This window comes from Sarcophilus harrisii, chromosome 4 (assembly GCF_902635505.1).
Source record: "Sarcophilus harrisii chromosome 4, mSarHar1.11, whole genome shotgun sequence".
Classification (NCBI taxonomy): Eukaryota; Metazoa; Chordata; class Mammalia; order Dasyuromorphia; family Dasyuridae; genus Sarcophilus; species Sarcophilus harrisii.
Window position 1 is genome coordinate 352,433,555 of NC_045429.1, and position 20,171 is coordinate 352,453,725.

Below are 20,171 nucleotides of genomic sequence, written 5' to 3' on the forward strand. Positions count from 1 at the left end.
CTTCTATATGGCAAACTAGGTAGACACTTCAGTTTCTTATCTACAGGGGTGTTTTGTTTTGTTTTGTTTTGAAAATAATAGGAATTCATTTTATAGGATTTTGGGGGTTTTTTGGTGTGGGGTTTTTTTTTTTGATATAATTACATTTCATTTCCTGTATTTCTCTGAAGTAAAGAAAAATAAGAATATTAAAAATCTCCTGAGATTAAAAGGAAAGTACAAAAGCATCCTACTGAGCATTTAACCAGGACTTGACAATTGAATCAACCCAAATAAGCATTGATTAGGTGCCTACTATACTAAATGCCAGGCATCAAGGCTACCAAAAGATATGCCTGCCTCAAATAGCATACATTCTACCAATCTATGTAAAGTCATACTATACTAACCTCTTAATGAATATCTAGCATAACAAAATTAATATCTAATGAGATCTCAGACTTTTAAGAACATTCCCACTACAGGAATTTCCTTCACAGCACAAAGAGCTGTAAAACAGTTGTCTCCTTTCTGCCTATGGGGGGAGTGGGGGGAGGGAGGGGTGTAATCCAACATTCCATAAATTCACAGCTTGCAAATATATTTATATTGAGCATGTCAGGGAATACAAGGGGATCTTCCTGCTATTAAAAAAAAAAAAGGATCCTCTGCTCATAGAGGGACCTGTCAATCATTTTCAGATGTTCCCACCCAAACAGAGACTGAATGGGTCACTTGAAAAGCACAGTGGAATCTAACCTGTAATTTCATAGAGAGCTTACCCACCTCCTCTCCCCATTTGGGGCTTGGGGGCTGTTCTCCTGTGTTAATGACCTCACAGCAGTAGATAGATCCCATCCTTCTGCTTTTCTTTCTTACTGAATGATTTCCCTAAAGCCAAAGCTGGGCAAAATGCCACTAATGCTGCTGTAAAGCTCTGCTGTTCTGGGAGGGAGGGAAGGAGGCAGGCGACTGAGGGTTAGGAGGTAATCAAGCTTACAGATTAAGGCTCACTAAAGCTACAAGATCAGCACAGCTCATGGTGTTTATTAACTCTTGCAACACTGAATCTTTCCTTTCCTCTACCCTCTAGGCTAGGCACCCAGCCATGGAGGCTGTCTTTCATGACTGGACCCCAAAGATTGACCTGCTTTGGAGGTCAGCTTTTCAGCTCACCAAGGGGTCTGTTCCCTAATGTGGCTTCCTGAGTGGCCCCACAAGTTGTCAAAGTGCTCCTGCTATTCACAGTTCAGTGTGCCTGTTTTAAAGTCTTTCACTGAGCCCAAGAGAAACTGTTACTCCAGAAGAAAATATAATTTTTCTATCCATCACAGCAGCTCTATCTGCTCTCTGCACACTAAGCTTTTAGGGACAAATGAGTTCAGCAGGGGTTAACTTCTGATTAGAAAAGAAGCTGGGACAGCCATGTGTTGATCTGTTTTTGAGACAAAGAAAACTACATTTCAGACAAATACTTGATTACAAGTCAACAGCTGTTTGTGAAAGCAGGTTTTTTTGAGGGACTACATCTTCTTTTGAATCAAGAATACCCCAAAGCCTCTTCCCTTGCCATATTGACTCTGCTTACTTGGTGACACATTTCAATCATCCAAACAATACTTTGCAGTTAACTCTTCTTCCCTCATTCCCACCTGCTGCTCATCCCACCTCCCCAATTTACTTTTTGTCCTAGGAACCAAAGAGGTGATTCATTTTGAATGAGTCAGAAGGTTTGTCTCTACAAAAACATGCCTTTATGAACTCAGGAATCTTCAAGTTAGTCACATGACCTACACTCTGAGTTACCATAGCCTTTAGTTCTAGTAGGTGTTGGTACCTGCAGAAAAGAGACTGCATTTGAGCTGTTGGCCCAACTTAGGCTGGCTCTACAGCCTAAAAACTCAGCAATTGGATTTTTACTTTTAATTCCTCCAGTTGGTTGATTTGGTTCATTATGTTCCATCTCCTTGACAATAATTATGTCAATTACTTTTGAGAAACGGGGAAAAAAGTCACAATAATGACATTGTTAGGTGGATTGGACAACAATGACTTCATTTCCCTTACCCTAGTTTGTGAGCCCCTAATCACAAAACACCAGAGTTTCAGTAGGGTAATGACCCATCTATATATTCAAAACAAGAGTCTCATTCATCATAATTAACATTAAAAAAAAAAAAAAAAACCACACTCTCTAGCCAAACTAATGGAGGGAATGTGTGAAAAGTGATTGGATGGGTAAAAACTCAGTATGCAGCTGGAGGGGCCTAATTGATTATACTGTGCTCCAGCAAAACCTCCTGTCCAGGACATCAGATCTTTATCTAACTGCATTTCAATTGATTTTCACTGATAGGCTTCTTTCTTATGTCTGAGACTTAAGTACTAAACTAATAAAAGGATAAAAGACCTTGTAATACAGATTTTTAAAAAAATATCACCAGATTTCTATGAAATAAGAGTCATGGGAAAATAGAGCCTGGATCCGAAAGATTGGAGAACCAGTAGACTATTGTTTCCTAGACTGAGAGTTGGAAAAGGCCAGATAGAAAACAAACAAATAAATGTCATATGTTAGTCTCTTTGAAAAGCCTAAAGTGAGAAAGTAACACTGATCGTCAAAGATAGGACACATTTCAATCAATACCTTGTGAAGTAAAGGCTTCAATCTGATGGAGGATGAAACCTTTAATCAATAAGTGGATGTCTTTGTGCCTACAGAGAGAAGGTTCAAATGAAGAAAATCAAAGCTGGGAAAAAAGTAAAATGGCTAATCTTTTATATTTATAAAATGAAAGGTATACAACAGACCCATGATTTCCTTGTGAGGCAGAAATCAAAAGCCCTGAGGAATCCTCCATATAATTGTCACTTTATTCTCAATTGACATAGCCTTATTAGTGCTTTGGTTTAGAACCAAAAATTCTGATTTGATTTTCCCATTAAGTGGTAATGAAAGAAAAATATGTTGCCACAAATTGTATGTTGTCCTAAAAAACTGACTAGCTACCAGCCAAGAAACATATCTAGAGAACTGAGGAATAACTCACTAGAACACTATAGACTGATGCATTAGATTTTAGAATTAGATGGGTTCATTTTTTTGAACTCCATCCATTAAAGATTAATTAGTATCAAAACCTCATTACAATGTGGTTTTGCCAAATAAAATAGTATCCCAGCATGGACCAAAAGAAAAGAATTACAGGGATCTTTGGGTACGCATATATACGTTGAGCAACCAGTTCGGTGTTATTTATAGCCATGGTACAGCACACAAAGTGCTGGGCCTGGAATCAGCAAGATTCCTCTTCCTGAGTTCAAATCTAGCCTTAGATATTGATTAGCTGAAATTGTTGAGAAAACATCTCTAACACAGAATTTTTTTTTTTTGGGGGGGGGGAATCCCACCAAAAAGACTACGTAAAATATATCCGAGATTTTATTTGTTGTTTCATTAGAATTACTCAAATATCTGCTCTTTCCACTTCTCAACTTTAACCTATCTGCTTGTTCACCACCCCTCAGAACAACCTGAGCCCAATGCTCCCACTCTGAGACGGAGATCCCCTTTTATGGAATAGTGAAGGCCTTATTGCATGGGTTAGCACAGGGAGCCTGACATGAGCTTAGTAATTTGTAGCTACCCTAGTTAGACACACTTACTAATCTTAAAACCATTAAAACAAAGGTTCTGACATGGATTTTTTTGGCAAATTACTAAACCTGGTTTGCTCAGTTTCCCTCTTTGTAAAATGAGCTGGAGAGGAAATGACAAACTGCTCCATTATCTTTGATAAGAAAACCTCAAATTGGGACAGAAAAAAGACACAACTGAAAAACTACATAATAAAGTTACTTTTATTAATTAATGCTGATTCTTCAGGCTTTAGGATAACTAAGGTAATTCAGAGAAATTGAGAGTGGCAAAATTTGTTTTATTTGATCTTACTGAAAATTATGCTTTTATTTTGAAAAGAAATCTCTGACTAATTACTCCTATCACCAGCTCCACTATCTCCTAATCAGATGGGTTGTAACATGTGTATAACAAATGAAAAAAAGCATATTGGCTGATAAGGCTTTATGTTCCTTTATGAAGTTCGTGCTGATAATCTCCAAAGCACCCCCATGATTCTTTAAGTGAAACATAAGAATGTGGTCTCACAGTACAGTTAGGTTATCCATGTGCAAAAGCCCAAGCCAAGTAATTACACATCCGCTCAAAGGATTAGACACATAAGATTTCTTTAAATATTTAATAAAACTACACAGCTGTTTGGGGGAGACAACACTCTTCTCCTAAATTTCCTATAACCACTATGCTCAAAGGGTTCCATCATTTAGCTTTAGGCAGAAATAATTTTAGGACAATTTATACAAAGTATCTTCAAAGATAAGCATAGTGTCAATGTAGGGTCTTGGTGAGAGATCTGGTTTAGAAATCCAAATTAAATAAGTAGGCACTGAAATTGTTGAGAAAACATCTGTAACATAGAATTTTTTTGAGGGGGGACCCCACCAAAAAGACTACGTAAAATATATCCGAGATTTTATTTGTTGTTTCATTAGAATTATTCAAATATCTGCTCTTTCCACTTCTCAACTTTAACCTATCTGCTTGTCCACCACCCCTCAGAACAAAAAAAAATTGTGGCTGATCAGTGGGCACTCAGGCAGCACCAACCTGAGCCCAGTGCTCCCACTCTGAGACGGAGATCCCCTTTTATGGAATAGTGAAGGCCTTATCGCATGGGTTAGCACAGGGAGCCTGACATGAGCTTAGTAATTTGTAGCTACCCTAGTTAGACACACTTACTAATCTTAAAACCATTAAAACAAAGGTTCTGACATGGATTTTTTTCTTATTCAAAGAATTCAAATGATCTTACAGATTTCAGTTTTTGGCACCTCCACCTGGATTACTCCAATGTACTGCTGAAACAAACACCACTCACCCCAGGATACCACCATGTTGTAATTATAATACAAGCTATGAGCAACTCTATTTATAATGAACATGAGCCCTCAGAAGTTAATGAACTGAAGCTGACCTTGATCAGTGACTCAGATCCTACAGCACAAAGCAGCACCTACCCTCTGAGTTCCCATATTTGTTGTATCAGTTATCAATTGACTTTCTTGATCTTTCAAGCAGATCACACATTTTCTGATCAATCTTTGGACCCCAAACTCGTGGCCTAATTAAATTACTGAATTAAAACACTATGGAATGCTTCATAACTAAAGGAAGTTATAGGCAGCTTCGGGGGGAGGCAAGAAAATTACACCTGGTTCTGCTTGTTAATGAATCTGAGTCACTGTTTGAAGTAATACAATCTTTATTTGAAATTACATTTTTTCCCACACATACAAACTGATGTCAAAACACTTTACAGGTTGTTAATGAAATGCCAAATAACAGCAGTAGAAGAAGGGAGAAACAAAAAAGGCCCAGGGAAAAAAGACAGCTCCAGATGGCAGTTGTAAATAGGTGCAGAAGTGATGGCAGGAGAAATACCAAGAGGTTCTTCCAGGTAGCAGGAGCTACAGAGGAGAAACTGTGGAGGGATGGAGAAGAGCCCAGAGTTAGAGAAATAGAGGACAGACAGACAGACAGACAGACAGAAGTGGGGATGAGGGGGATGAGAGGGAGAGGGGAAGCCTACCTATGAGAGCACCTAAAGCCTGCCTGGGCCTAATGTTTACAAAGTAGGGAAGAGTTTGTATTCTAACAGGAGAGAGGAGATAATCTGAACATCTAAATGATGTGATTCCCGTTGTTTGTTTTTATGTCAAGGGAGGCAGGGATCACCACAGTAAACGAGGTAATGTCTCAATAGACATTTGAACCGTAAGTTCAACTTCTCAAACAGCTTACAGTTCAAAAGAGGAAGGAAGGGGTAGGACATGTACACAAACAAACAGGATACAAATTTGGTGGAAAAGGGGAATTGGACCCGTAACTTCACTGGACCTTCCAAGTGTGGGGGTGGAAGTTTATAGTTTATAGTGACTCGTTTAAGTTACGCACCATGTTCAGCACCATGCTGAAACAGGCGATCTTTCTGTACCTCTTATAACACAAGCTACATTAAGATATTAAGGGAGGGTCAAAGGAGACAGAGAGCCTACTCCAAGAAAACGTAGGTCTAATTCACCAAAATGAAGGCAGTCAGAACAGAAGGCAAGGGAAGCAGGTTGAAGCAGCCCAGCCAGAATCTCCAAATCAAATGAGAATGTCAAAAGAGGGGAGGCACAGGCAGGCTTGGAGGGAGAGAGGGGAACAGAGGTGAGAAATTTAGATCTAGTAAAAGAAAACATTAAAACATCAAAAAAGGGCATATTGAAAAGGGCAGTGGTACATTATAGGAATGACTTAGAAAATATGGGTATAGTTTGCTTACAACTTATTCTTCCAGTATTCAAAGAGAATGGATTGTTTCACTTGGTCTTTAGGGTAGAGGGACAAGGGGTGCAATAGACAGTACACTGGAGTGCACTCTGCTAAACCTATGGATTGCTTCATTCATTTGTTGTTGAGGTGTTTGTTTCCCCAGCATCTAGCTTGACAGAGAGTAGGTGTTCAGTAAATCCTTGTTGCTTGATTAACTATGTGACCTTGGACAAGTCACTTCATCTCACTGAGATTAATTCTCATAATTAATAATGGAAGAAAGTTGGATTAGATGAATCTTTTTCATCTCTAAAATTCTATGATTATGATTTAACACAATGACTTTGCCTTTCCCCTAAACTCATAAAACTTATTATCTTTACTTCTCATAGGGTAAAATTAAGCATGTGGTGCTATGTACCAGTTAAATGATACACTCCTGGAGGTCTGGGAAAGAAGACTCTACCCTCAAGACTGTGCCCTTAGAAACAAATGGCTTATTATGGCAAGACCATCCATGAAGCCATTCCAAATCTTATCTAGAGCAAAGAGAATTTTGGGGATCACTTTAATGTTCTTCTTAGAGAATTCTTGAAGGATTAAAGGATAGATGCCTAGGAGCAGAGCAGGAAGAAGGAAAGAGAATATCTGACCAATCAAAGACAGCCAGAAGGGATCATGAGATCATCTGGTGCAATTTTAGACAGAGGAGATGAAATGACTTGCCTATGGTCAAATAGACGGTAACCCATTTATATCTGAGCCTAGATTTGAACCCAGGAACCCCGATTTAAAAGGCCAATGACTTTCTGTACCAGTGATTCAAACTTACCTTGAGATGTGGCTTCCTCTGCTCCAGGAGAGGCAACAAAGTCAGTTTGTCTACCACTACCACCACCACCACCACCACCACCACCACCATCATCATCAATAATTGGTTATAGACAAAGATATGTTGGTTAACAATCAACTCTATGTCTCCCTTCTTCCTCAATGTACAGGTAACACACACTTTTAAGTTTCAGCTGCATTAGCATTTTCTCCATCATTTTCTTAAGTCTAAACAATCCACAAAACAATAAATCAAGCCCTGATTTGAGTAAGGTATAATGATTACACTAAAAATTTAACAGTCAGTTTTTCTGAGGTTGCTCAAGCATTCCCCTTCCCACCAATAAAGCATTCTCAGCATGTAAAACCTTGCTAGGGGCACTATTCTAGAACAGCAGAATATTAGGGTAGGCTTACTTTGGGAAGTCCCCAAAGTGGTGGATACAGTAATTCTTAAGAGAGGGTTCAACAGTATTGGTGATTTTGTTCCCAAGGCTTAGTTGGAAGGATTTCCTAATTAAAATATCCTAGCCCCAGCAAGATTTCTTTCAAAACCCATCAGTAATTGAGCAGAGTATGGGACAGGATAAGAAGACAGATACTGACTGGGGTTTTAGGGAGAGTGCCAATGCATGGACCCTGCCAGTGTTTGTCTGGCCTACTCAGCAATGTTGCTTCTCAAAGTCCAACTCATCTCTGGCAACATAATTCATTCTTATTTTTCCTAGCTGTTGGACACAATGGAAAGCACAGCTCTAGCCTCCCTAAAGCTGAGGACGCCATTGTGGTTTGCTTTGAGTGGTTTCTATTTAATCTCCTATAACAGTACCTGAAAGGAGAAAGCTATGATGGAGAGCACTAGAATGACCAGGAGTTAAGATGTTCTCATTATACTAGTTATGTAATTAATTGACAATTACCATATAATGAGAGGCCCTTAAACAGTGAGTCAGGAGATCTGAGTTCTTGTCCTGGGACATAAATTTGCTTAATCTTTTTGGGCTTCTGTCTTCTCTTCATTAGATGAGAGGTTTGGGCAAGGTGATCTCTAAGATACTTTCTAGCTATCATATTCTGTGATTTAATTTTATATCTAATTACAAATCATTATAATAAAATGAAGTGCACCTAGTACAACATAACAATACTGAACAAAATAATCTTTGATCTGTAATAATAATACCCGTATAGAACTGCATACAACTTCTAGTTATTTGAGATTTCTCTTTCTGTGAATTTTTAATAAATGAGAGATACTATATCTGCCTTGATTCTCTCCAGTTTATTCTGCATGTAACTTGTGTGTACAAAATTATTTGTACAATATCCCTCACAATTGGCCTGGGAGGACCTTGAAAGCAGAGGCTACTTTTCTTTGTACCCCCAAGCATTTAGCCCAGTTCCTGACATTTAGTGGGCACCTGCTGAATATTTACTGACTGAATGACTGTTTACAATCCAGGGAATGCCCCTAAGAGAAAAGGACTTACCCATCAGAAATTCTTCTTTAAGCCTAGAATATTTGATACATGCCATTTTGGGGTCACAAAATAAAACCAACCCACATTTTCAGATGTGAGAAGTTGAGCTTCAAAGTTCAGTGTACAAAATTCTTAAATTAATGAATTGATTGTAAAAATCTGTGTGGGTATATATTCATATTCAAAGAGAATAGTAACAGAATGTCACAGGGTACTCGATTTAGAGTAGGAAAGACCTTTGAGGTTCATTTAGTCAAATAATTTTATTTTACCAGTTAAGGAAGCTGAAGTCTGGAGAGGTCAACTGATTTGTCCAAGATCATGTAAGTGGTAAGTAACAGAGAGAGGTTTTGAACCCAGATCCTCTGACTCCACTAATATCACATAGATGTTTGTCATTTGGCAAAATCTGATTTTAAATCTTCGGTGGGAGTATACTAATGTTCACTAAATACTCTTTCAAAAAAATCAGTAATAGTAAACTTAGAGGATTAACTAAAAAATCTGAACTAGACATTTCTTTAAAATATCATTTACCATACTGAAAGTGACCAGATTTGAAGTTATAATAGGCATGTCAAAGAATAATTCTAATTTTATGGTAATGCTCTGAATCCTCCAAGTCAGTGAGATGTGGTGGATAACATCAATAAAGCAAATAATGCTAACTTCTTCTCAGATTCCACCAGGTGTAGCTCATCTGGTCCCAGGCATGGCTGAAGATGTAATACCTCCCCAAGGAATCCCTACTAACATGGAAACCATCTCAAAAAGAAGAAAAGATTGGTTTCCTGATTGGTTTTTTTTTTATCCTTTTTAAACAACAGAATTTTGAAAACTGCAGGAAATGTTGGGTACAACATTTATAATAAATGCCGAGTCCAAAAACTGGTCAGTCAACCATAGCAACAAAGTTTTATAAAAGGGATGAAGGAGTTGCACTTATTAGCTTATGATTCTTCAGCCTGTAAAATGCTCAAGAGAAGGCCTGATAGAACATCCCTAAATGAAATAGGGCTCCTGTTTCTAAACCTTCCCTATCTGTATGACAGGCTTTTCTTGGGGTTCAGGGAGAGGTCTGTATGGGACATCTACTTGCTGATAATTTAAAAAAAAAAAAAACCCAGCTGGAGCATGCATTGCTTGCTATTACCTCAGCAAATCCTACCTCTTGTAAAATGACCCTCCATTTACCTTCTATTCTCACAGAGAGTCAGATGACCTGATTCTCCCTTGTCTGTGAGCAATACATGCCTGCTCTTGCTGAAATGGCGGATGCAAACCCATTTTGCTTATTATGGTCTGTCTGTTCATCAGGACATTTCTTCAAAAATCATGTATTTTAACTTTTAATTTATAAGAGAAATATGCTTATATGTACAAACTCTATGCACCAGGTAAAATACCCGGTTTCCTTGTCATTGTTAACACAGAAACAATTCTCCCAGAGCCATCTGCATAAAAACCAATGTAGGCTTTCTTTTTACACTGATCAATACTCCTACCACCCGACAAAAGTCAATCAACTCTATATTTATCTGGCTATTAAATATACAATCAGAAATTCTTAGTGGAAGGAATTTGATTTATTCAGGGTCTAAAACATATCACCTTCTTTACTAGAGCAATATAATCAGATTCTGCTCATCATGACAAACCAGACCACTCATTTCTGCTCAGCAAGTTTGTTTGCAAAGATCATAGAGCATGGTACTGTCACTTCACCAGAATAATCTAGTGGTTAAATATCAGAGTCCAACTAAGGAAAATGTGTGGCATTCAGCCACTTGGACAATGATTCAGCACCATGACTCTGGAATAAAAAAAGCAAAACAACATACAGACACACACAGACCCAATCACTGTTACCAGCCTCATGCCCTCAGCTGACATCACCTTTTCCAGATGGCTCGCTGAGCCATTATGTGATTGTTTTAAATAAAGACATCATCTGTCATTCCTGCCCAGAGATGTGCACACTCAGGTGCAAAATGAGGGAAAGAACAGTCAGTGATATGATCACCTGATCAATCAAATACTGTTTTGACCTGCAGGCAAATTTCATGGCACTATTCCCCTAGAAAAGACAAACTGAAAAACACTGTGCTCTTGTGTTAGTGAAATAAGGACTTCTTTAAGACTTCAAACAAACTGTGATTTCCCAGGTATGGCCCTTCTTCTGCTAGGGTTGACTGCAATCCCTCTGTGTTTCACAGATGGCTTTATCAGTTTTGGTGGCCAACAAGGTTCATTTCCTGGTGGCCAACCCCACTGGTGATGCACAATTCAGAGTCAGGCAGGGAGACAGGGCAACTCCTTCCCTGATCAAAGTCTTGGCCACTTGACAGAGGAGGCTACAACCTGTACTGCAGTTACTTTAAATGCAATTCAACAGACAGACTTTACGAAATATGTGTAGCATATTTGCATACTGAGACCAAAAACCCTTCTCTGTTTTTTTCCCCATGAATTTTTCAAATTGCAAATGGAATCTCTCTAGAGCTAATAATCAATAAGAAATGTTTCATGCTTTTCTTTTCATATATGTCCTATATGTCCTACACTGGTGACATAGTCTGGATTTGCTTGCTGGTCCAACCAGAATACATCTTGATATATACTATATAATATATACTTCAAGTATACTGAAGACAAAATTACTTTTATAGACTTCCTGCTAGGTTCCTGTGACCTGATCGAAACTTTAATGTTAGCTTTTAAACGGCATGTTATTCTCTGTTGTTTGTAATACATGGTAACTAGAGCTCTCCTACAATTATTACCAAAGTCATCAGAGAGAGGAGGGGTAAAGGTGGGGAAAGGGACCACTTTATCAAAATCAAGGAAAATTAAGGTATTAATTATGCTAAATGAAGAAATATAAGCATTTGGTTGCTTTTGTGGGTTAGAAATATTTTAATCTTTCAGCTGCCAGCCTGCTGCTTTTCTCTGACTTCCTCGCAAGAAGACTGGATGCAAGGACACATCAAAGCCTCAGTAGTGAGGAAAGCAGTCACCAGCCTGGGAGGCAACAGGACTCCCCTTGTTCCCTACAATACCTGGTCCCCAGGACCAAAGTCACAGATTTGATTCAACCTACCACAATGGTATTCATTTTCATCTGTGAAAATGGACCCCACTTTATTTATTGTGGTTTCCCCTCATATTTGAAACAGAAATGTCACGCAATTAAAAGCTTATTTTTAAAACAACAACTCCCAATTTAACAAACTGATCATAGTGATATTTTTTTCTGGTAGAAAATGAAACTTTTGTGATATAGCTACTTCATTTATCTTGGTTAAACCAGTTCACTTTGTTAACTCTGCCAAAAACAATGTGGAACACAGCTAAAGGAAGAGAAAATATAGATGCTTTCCTACCACATCCAGAGAATTAATGCTAGAAAGGGCTTAGGCAGCAAATCAATAAGCCTAACAACAAACTTTCCAGCACATCTGAAGAATGTGGTGAGAACAGGGATATAGAGAGAAATATTCAGTTATCAAAAAACAAGACTTTTTCTATTTATTTATTCTGCTTCTTTCAGTGAGTAATCAAATAATATCTTAAAAAGTGAGATCATTTTAAGTTTCTTTTTCTTTCCTTGAAAAATTAAGATATCCACTCCTCTATACTACTGTAATTCCTTCCTTGTGTCTCATTTAAATCTGAGTTCAGAGATGTATCACAGAAAACTGCAATTGCAGCTAATTCATCTTGCAATTCTAATTGTTTTGTTTTTAAACTAAGGAAGGAGGAAATATTTCAGAAATGTTTCTCTGGATCAAAAGTAGAAAATCCTCAAAGTGTATTCATTTAACTAGAAAGATGCAGGTACTTACTAAAAAGAAATCCATTTGTTGTAAATAATCTCCAGCTAGTTGTAACTAGATCTCTGAATTTAGGTCTGGCATTTGAGAATGCTGATCAGTAATGTTTTGTTTTGTTTTCCTTCAGGTGAAAAAGTCTCCATTAAGCCTCATCAGAGTAAGAAAAAATTAATTTAATTTTAAAAATGAAGTACCAGACAAACATAAATTACATGTAGTGAGGAACCACATTTAAAGAGCAAGGTTTAGGGGGAAAAAAGGGAGGTGGGGAAGTTTTGAAGGTTTATGACAGACTTCAGCACAGCTCAGACCCTCTGCCTGGCATTCTTTTGAGAGCCAGGGAGAAGCCAAGAGCTGCTGGACTACTGTAAGGCATTCTAAGCTCCAACGCAGAGGATCATGCTTTACTACTGTTTTCCCCTGAGGGGGCTGAAAATGCAAAAGAGCTCGGCACAAAGATATGCATTACATAGCTGCCCACAGTTTTGTAATCTTAACTGTTAGAGGTTCAACAAGAACCTCAACGTTAAGACCATCAGACACATGGATTGATTTTTTTTTTACATCCTTGGAATGAAATGACTCAGAAATATGTTTTTAAAAATTCACCTGCAAATTAAATCACACTCTTTCCTCCAGCCCCAAACACAAGGTTTCTTGGATTAAAATATTAATACTGCCAAACTATGTTCCTCGATTGAGAGGAAAAACTCAAGGAAGGAATTCTAGGCTAATCTAAATGAGCCTCATCTTTGAGTTATTCCTGGAGTGTCTTCACCACCACCCAGCTGCCTTAAAATTATACTTTGAAAATGAGAAGTTAACATATTGATTTCGTGTTTCTCCCACGTAATTCCTTTTAGGTAAACAAAAGCTAAAATCCATTCTTATCTATGGCAGTGCAGAATATCATTCTCTAAAGGTATGCCTGCAAGAAGAATGGAGCCATATATGTTGATATATTGATGTGATGCTGGAGACAGAAAAGAGCAAAGGCAAAGTATTAAGAATTCCCCCTTATATTTACAAGAAGAAGAAATAACTTAGATAATAAGAGGTGTGAATTTTAGATTAAATTTCCTGGGTTGGGGGATGTTTTTGCTTTGTGTTCCAGAGTTTCTGCTGGAGTTTTGGGGAAGGCTTTAAAAAGCCTTTATTTTAAACAAATGTAGGCGGTCTGGCTCGACTTTTCTACAGAAGTCTAAACAGAACTCTTTTAACTGGAGTTTGGTTACTGTTTCACGCAGTATAATTCCATTCTTGAAGTGCTATTTGTATAGTCAACCTGCATGATATTCCCCCCTGATACTTGAGCTTAATCACTAAAACCTTAGTGATGAATATTGGTTTTTTTAAAAGGCATAAATATACACAGACTGACCTTTGATGAGATGCTGCTCAGCTAAAGCTTCACTTTAAGAATTTCCAGTGAATTCTAATCACAGCATAAATGCAGTAAATAAAAACAATATGTAGCAGATCCACAGACCTAATGGCACTTTGCAGAGGCCCTCCAGATTCCACAGCATCGTATTCAAGTGGTTGGGGTTGTAATTTAAGCAAAACAACAACAAAAACCGCATACACATTTCCCTACCCTCCCTAAAAATACACAAAAGAAAAGGAAAAGAAAGCCAACATGTAACTACAACTAATAATTTTACAAGGGATTTGATATGGCACTTAAGGAATAAAGAAGCATCATCTCCAAAGGAAAGGAGGAAAAAATATTTTTCATTAATTCGAGAGAAATGGACAAATATAAACAAAACCTTGATGATTAAATAAAACTTTGGGTGATTGAAACTGACTAGCTTTTTACAATATTAATGCTAATGGCTCATCATAGTCTTGCTTGACATGTTTAACCCAGGTTCCCATAAAAATACTCAAGTAGGGAGGGCATTTAGGCAAAGAGAAAAAGAATAGCAGGCTCAACACAGAGAAGGAGCAGGGAGATGGAAGAAATACCCAATCAGCTCCATTCATGCAATAATCAGTTTCCAATGTTGGATCAGGAAATAAGGTAGAGAAAAGATGCCGGCTGAAGAGAAAACACTTTTAGGAAACGGCAAAATTAAAACAGAAGTAGATATGTAAAATAGATGAATGAAGACAAGGTCTTCCTGCACCAAGGGAGTTGTTTAGGAGAAACAGTGTCCGTTTGTGGCCAGCGATAATACTTTCCATTCAATAGAGTTTGCAGCTTGCTGATTCATATGATTGCAGGCTGGCGCCCTGCTGGCGAGCCTCTCCACTGAAATTAAATCCACTCTCTTCAGTTATAAATTATAATGCTCTATAAACAACACTCCCACTGGGAACAGGGAGAGAGAGGGAGAGAGGAAGAAGGAGAGAGGAGGAGAGGAAAAAAGGGAGGGAGCAATGGAAGGGAGGGAGAGCTAGAAGAGTGAGAGAGGAGAGAGCTCCGGTCTGTCTGCATAGTCCACTCACTGTTTAATGTTCTGCTCTTCTCTAACAAACAAGAGGAGTAAGTCGGTCACAGAGAGCACTCCCTCCTGCTGTAATTTATATACTGCTTCAGGTTTAGAGCAGAGAAAGCAAAGTGGGATAGTAATGTGAGTCAAAGAGGAAAAGCCTGGAAGTGAATGAGCGAAAGTACAAGAAGAAAAAAAAAGCAGGATCCATTTTAGATGTAGGTTTTATAGATCTATCATTGGATATATCTTTGGGGCCAAAGGAGAGCAGCAAAATAAAAAATCTGGAATAATATTTGAGACAAATTGGAGCTGCATACTTTGCACCCTGGAATGCCCCAGTTTGATCAGAAATCATTTCTTCAGGAGAAACCTAAAAAGGCTAAATTCACAATAGAATTTTAAAATAATCATTTCAAACTGGCCATAAACAAGAAGTCCCAGAGTTAAGGATTCATTCAGCTCAACTGCTAGCAGGACTCATGTACCGAATCTCCCTTACTTAAAAAAAAAAAAACAAAAAAACTGACTTGGTTACTTTTTTTAAAAGGGTGAACATTAAGACAACATAATTTCAGATTTTAATTCACAAGAATTTGGAAGATGCATTGCTGAATGCTGAATTTTGTATGCATTTTAAAAATTAACATTATTGTTTCAAAAAGGAAAGATGTCCCCGGAAATAATTACTTTCTTAAACTCTTAATTATTTCACCACTATTGATTAGCTTGAGAAAAAGCCCATTATTTGTTAGCATAAATTGTAATGGTTCCTATGAAACAGTTTCTGAGCAATAACAAGTCTAAGTCCAGATTCTTTTACCTCATTAGTTGTTACTCTTCTAAGAAGAAATTCCTACCCCAAGCCAAGGTAGGATGCATTATTGTTACATATGTCAATCAATATTTTAGGACTCCAATCTATAAGTTATTCATAAAGCCCAAAGGGCCACAGTCCATATGATAAAAACTGATTTGAAATTTCTTTCCAAAGGGTGCACCAGGACATACACTCCCAGAATCCAGGGCACTAATCCAATTTTGAATGAATCCCAAGTCACAGTAGTATCCGACAAAACCAAAGTTAAATTTCAGGTGTAGAAGCACTTAGAAAAACAAAGAGCCCTCCAAAAACCATCAGCTTTTTTTCCTTCTAATTTTGGCAGACTGAATAGTTTTCCTTTTTTTTTTTTTTAAAGATCAAAATAAAAAGAAAAATCCATTTTCTGCTAGAGTACATGGACGGGGCCAGGAAGGAAGGCAAAAGGTGACTGAAATATACTTTCTTGGAACCTGGATTTCAAACATTGTAAACAGAGTTTTATGTTGGGAACTCTGAACACATCTCTGAATTGCAGAAGTGTCAAAGAATGCCAGAAGAACTTACATCTCTCTCCTGACCTTTTTTACAGATTCTGGTTGTGTTGCTCACAAGGCACATTACTTGCCGACAGGTTAATCTCTGCCATAGCTTTTCATTTTTGAAGGCCTGCAAACTTATTCAAAAAAATCTACCTCAAATATAGTCATTTAAAACAGTCCCCTGGAAAGAAAAACTCAATTCAGAAATAAAGAGTATAACTCAGAGCTTAAAAATAAATTAAATAAAGGAAACATTAAAAGATAAATGGAGCAGGATGCTCGATGGCTGAGGTAATCTGAGTGGAAAGGGAAGGAGGAGGGTTACATTAATAAATGATTAAAAGGCCTTAACAAGGGCCTATCAGGTTGACCAGTAAAGCATTCTTCTTCTCCTTCAGACCATCTTTTTTACATTTGTTCTCAATGCTGATCAATATGGTTTTCATTTACTGATTTCCATAATGCCATATGTGATCTGCTAGCTTGACATAATGAAGGCAGAAAGAGCTGAAGTCATTCGAACATTCTCGCTTGCATGCCTGTCGCCAGTTTGCCAAATGCTTATTATCTGAAAGCCAATATTTTTCTCTTGCCTATTGACAAACACTGAAGGGTTTACCCTTAGACAAATGTCAAAATGCAGCCTTGGGTGGCAAATCTAAATGAAGACCCTCACGAAATGTGTATTTGCTCCTGGCAGCAACTTTTGCCAAAGCTCACTGTCATAGCTAACCATTATAGCAACAAATCTGAAAATGATGAAATAGAAGAAAAACCAGGTATGAAGGTGAATGACCAGGCTCAAGGCAAGAGAGTGCTCCATTCTGTTGATCAGTAATGAATCAAGAGTATAAAGCATTAATGCACTATGATGTCACCAAGATCTCAAGACAGATTTATTGCCCAAAACCAAATCTTCATATAAATATATCATCTTAGCCAGTTGCTATTATAGGTCTGTGATAACTTTAAAGCAAAATTCATATCAAATACAGCATTTTTTATTTTCTTACTCTTGCCAAATTTCCCTAAATCCCAAGTTGGAAATGCTCTGGCATGGAGAAACATTTGTATCAGATGCCTACTTCTTGCTGTTGTTTTTTCAAAATACTATAAAACTGGTGGATCGAGTTCATAATATCCCACTCATGAACCAAGAGTCTCTCATGATGCCTGAATTGTATGTTGTTAAAAATTCTTTGTAGTGTTTATTAGTTACTTATCCATACCCAAAAGACTAATTCAAGGAAAATTATGGAAAGAAAGATTTCCAAAACAGCTCCTTGCCTTTCTTCTATAAGCCAAAAAAAAAAAAAAAAAAGAAAAAAAAAAAAAAAAAAGGCAGTTGAATCTGATTAAAGGAACATTTCAACAGTAAACATTTTTTAAACTAAAAATGATTACGTGCCAGTATCATGGCTTATGAGAGGTTTTATTTCTTTTCTACATTAAAAACATATTAATAATCATTCTGATAAGTGATTAAAAGTCATGCTTCAGTTCTAAATGAATATGAAATTTTATGCTCTTAAAAATCTTAGCACTGGGGATTTTAGAGCCATAAAAATCTGCCAAAATGTCTTGTGGAATCTATAAAGGTAAAAGGGTCAATGAAGGGTAGGCCCTACTACATTTTCATAGAGTTAGATCTCCATATTTTGCATTTGCTCAGTTTCCCAGGGCACCCTCCCATCTCTGCTGGCAACTGGATCTTTTCCACAGTATTGTCCTATAAAGAAAATTCTGGTTCTTCTTGAAAAGAAGAAGTAGGACCTATGGAGAGATATAGCCTTGAGGAATAAAGGTGCCACTACTGAATTACACTTGATTTAGCTACCAGCAGAGTGAATAACCATAGCACAGCTAGCTCTCCTCTCTCCTTTTCTTCTTCCTCCTAACTTTTTTTTTCCAACAGGGAAGAACTTCATCACACAAATGGAACCTTGAGACAATGGTGCTAATTTGAGGGGCACATTAATTGTTGACATTTTTCTCTGCCATAAAAAGGATAGAATAATAAGCTTTATAATAATAAGCTTTTCTGAAAGTATAGATGAAAATCCCTGAAAAGAGAAAAGTTCTGATATCATGAGGCTGCTAAATGACCTTGTTTTAAAAGCTGTTTGGTTCTGACATTCTAGGTAGATAAGAAAACGAAAGAAAAGGCTAAGGAGTGGATGGAAAGGGGGGAATGCTGCTGGCTGACTCACCACTACACTACAAATAGCTTTTCAATATCACACGCACAGAGTGGAGTGCATTCTAGAGGGGAGCTTCTCTCTTTATTGTGGGATTAGGGTTTTTTTCCCCTTTCTTTTTTTCCCCTTTTGACATTGTTGGGGCAGCATAGGGGAAACCAGTCTGGAGAAGAAAACAGTACTCTGTTTAGGAGCACCTCCCTGCAAATTCTCCTGTCAGCTCCAAATTTTTTACTAAATTAAGTGGGTGCTACTACTCTGCAAAGTGGAGGAGGATGCTGTGGAGAACTTCACACTTGGCACACAGATCTTACATTCAAATAAAATCAATTCATGTCCATCATTCCCATTATTCTAAATAAAAATGAAAAGACTGCCAAAAAAAAAAGTCAGATATTTAAGAGGAAGACAGATCTAATTGCTCAGGGTCCAAACAAAGCAGAACAGTTAGTAGCACACATAATATAAGTTCTCCTGGCACTGCCATAACTCAGGCAAATGGACCTTAAAGAAATCACTTCATCTCTCAGGCTCTCATTTTCTTCATCTATAAAATGGAGAGTTCATCCAGTTTAGACCAGATGAGTTTTAAGATTCTTTTTAACTCTTAACATTTTTATGATTCCATGATTTCAAAGTTTCCTTTCTACTCTAACACTAAGAAATACAGAAGTGAAAGCCTCTCAGTCTGGATGAGGTGACTGGCTACCCAACAATCCTGATTCATTAGTCTGGTCATAATTACAATAGTTGAAAGATGGATCAGATGAGGATTTCTGCCCTAAATCAAGGCTCAGATGCCAACTATATAAGTGATTCTAAAACTTTTGCAAAAGTCACCAGGATTTTTAATACTTGTTGGACAACACTGATGCTTCCTAGCACTGTAACCACAAACAAATCTTTCAACATTAGTAGGCAGATACAGAGAAATCCATTTTGAAGGAAAAGCTTTGGAAAGATTTAACAACCTAATAGCCTATCTATAGAATTAGGCAAGAATGCACAAGTTTCTGGCTGTGGATACAATGAAGACTGGAACATGGGCCTTGTCACTAGTAGAGATTTTCTTCCTAGCAACTGGGCACCTGGGGAGCTTACCGTTGTAAAGACAGGCTTGACCTGGGATTGAAAAACATTATTAAGGTCCCAAGATTAAGAAAAAGTCTATGGTCAAGTTTAGCAACTTGGAAAGGAAATTATTAGGCAGTTATTATATTAGTTGTGCTCAGGTCAGGACAGGTCAAGATGGAAATTATCTGCTCCAAGTTGTCATTACAAATATGATGAGAGGCATGGTCTGGCTGAATTAAAGTCATTCTTATAGGAGTAGACCTATGTCAGGTCAAGACAATAAGCATTTCTTAAGCAATTATTATGAGCCAGGCACAGGGTTTATGTTGGGGATAAAAAGAAAGGCAAAAATGGTTCCTGGTTTCAACACATTCATAGTCTAACAAGGGAGACAACATGCAAACAACTATGATTGTACAAGGTAGGTACAAGATAAATTTCAGTAACTTGTGAAAATGTATTGAATAAGTACAGAATAAACTAATTAACAAGTGAAAACTTGGAGGTAATCTCAGAAAGAAAGCACTGGGAATTATGTGTAGCCCTGAACAGCTCAGGTTCCCAGCATCTTAGTTTCC

The 20,171-nt window shown here is 37.6% G+C and overlaps 1 protein-coding gene across 12 annotated transcripts in view; it reads right to left on the reverse strand.

Annotated features, from left to right (window-relative positions):
- Positions 1–20,171, reverse strand: part of BCAS3 (BCAS3 microtubule associated cell migration factor) — a 794,545-nt gene that overhangs the window by 253,289 nt on the left and 521,085 nt on the right. The window contains exon 25 of one of the 12 annotated variants that reach the window (XM_031968508.1): positions 3,806–5,540. The exons of the other annotated variants lie outside the window; for them this stretch is intronic. Coding sequence (XP_031824368.1) covers positions 5,527–5,540 — 14 coding nt within the window. The 3' untranslated portion in view covers positions 3,806–5,526. Of the gene's footprint in view, positions 1–3,805; positions 5,541–20,171 lie in introns of those variants that run through there. 12 annotated transcript variants of the gene reach the window in all.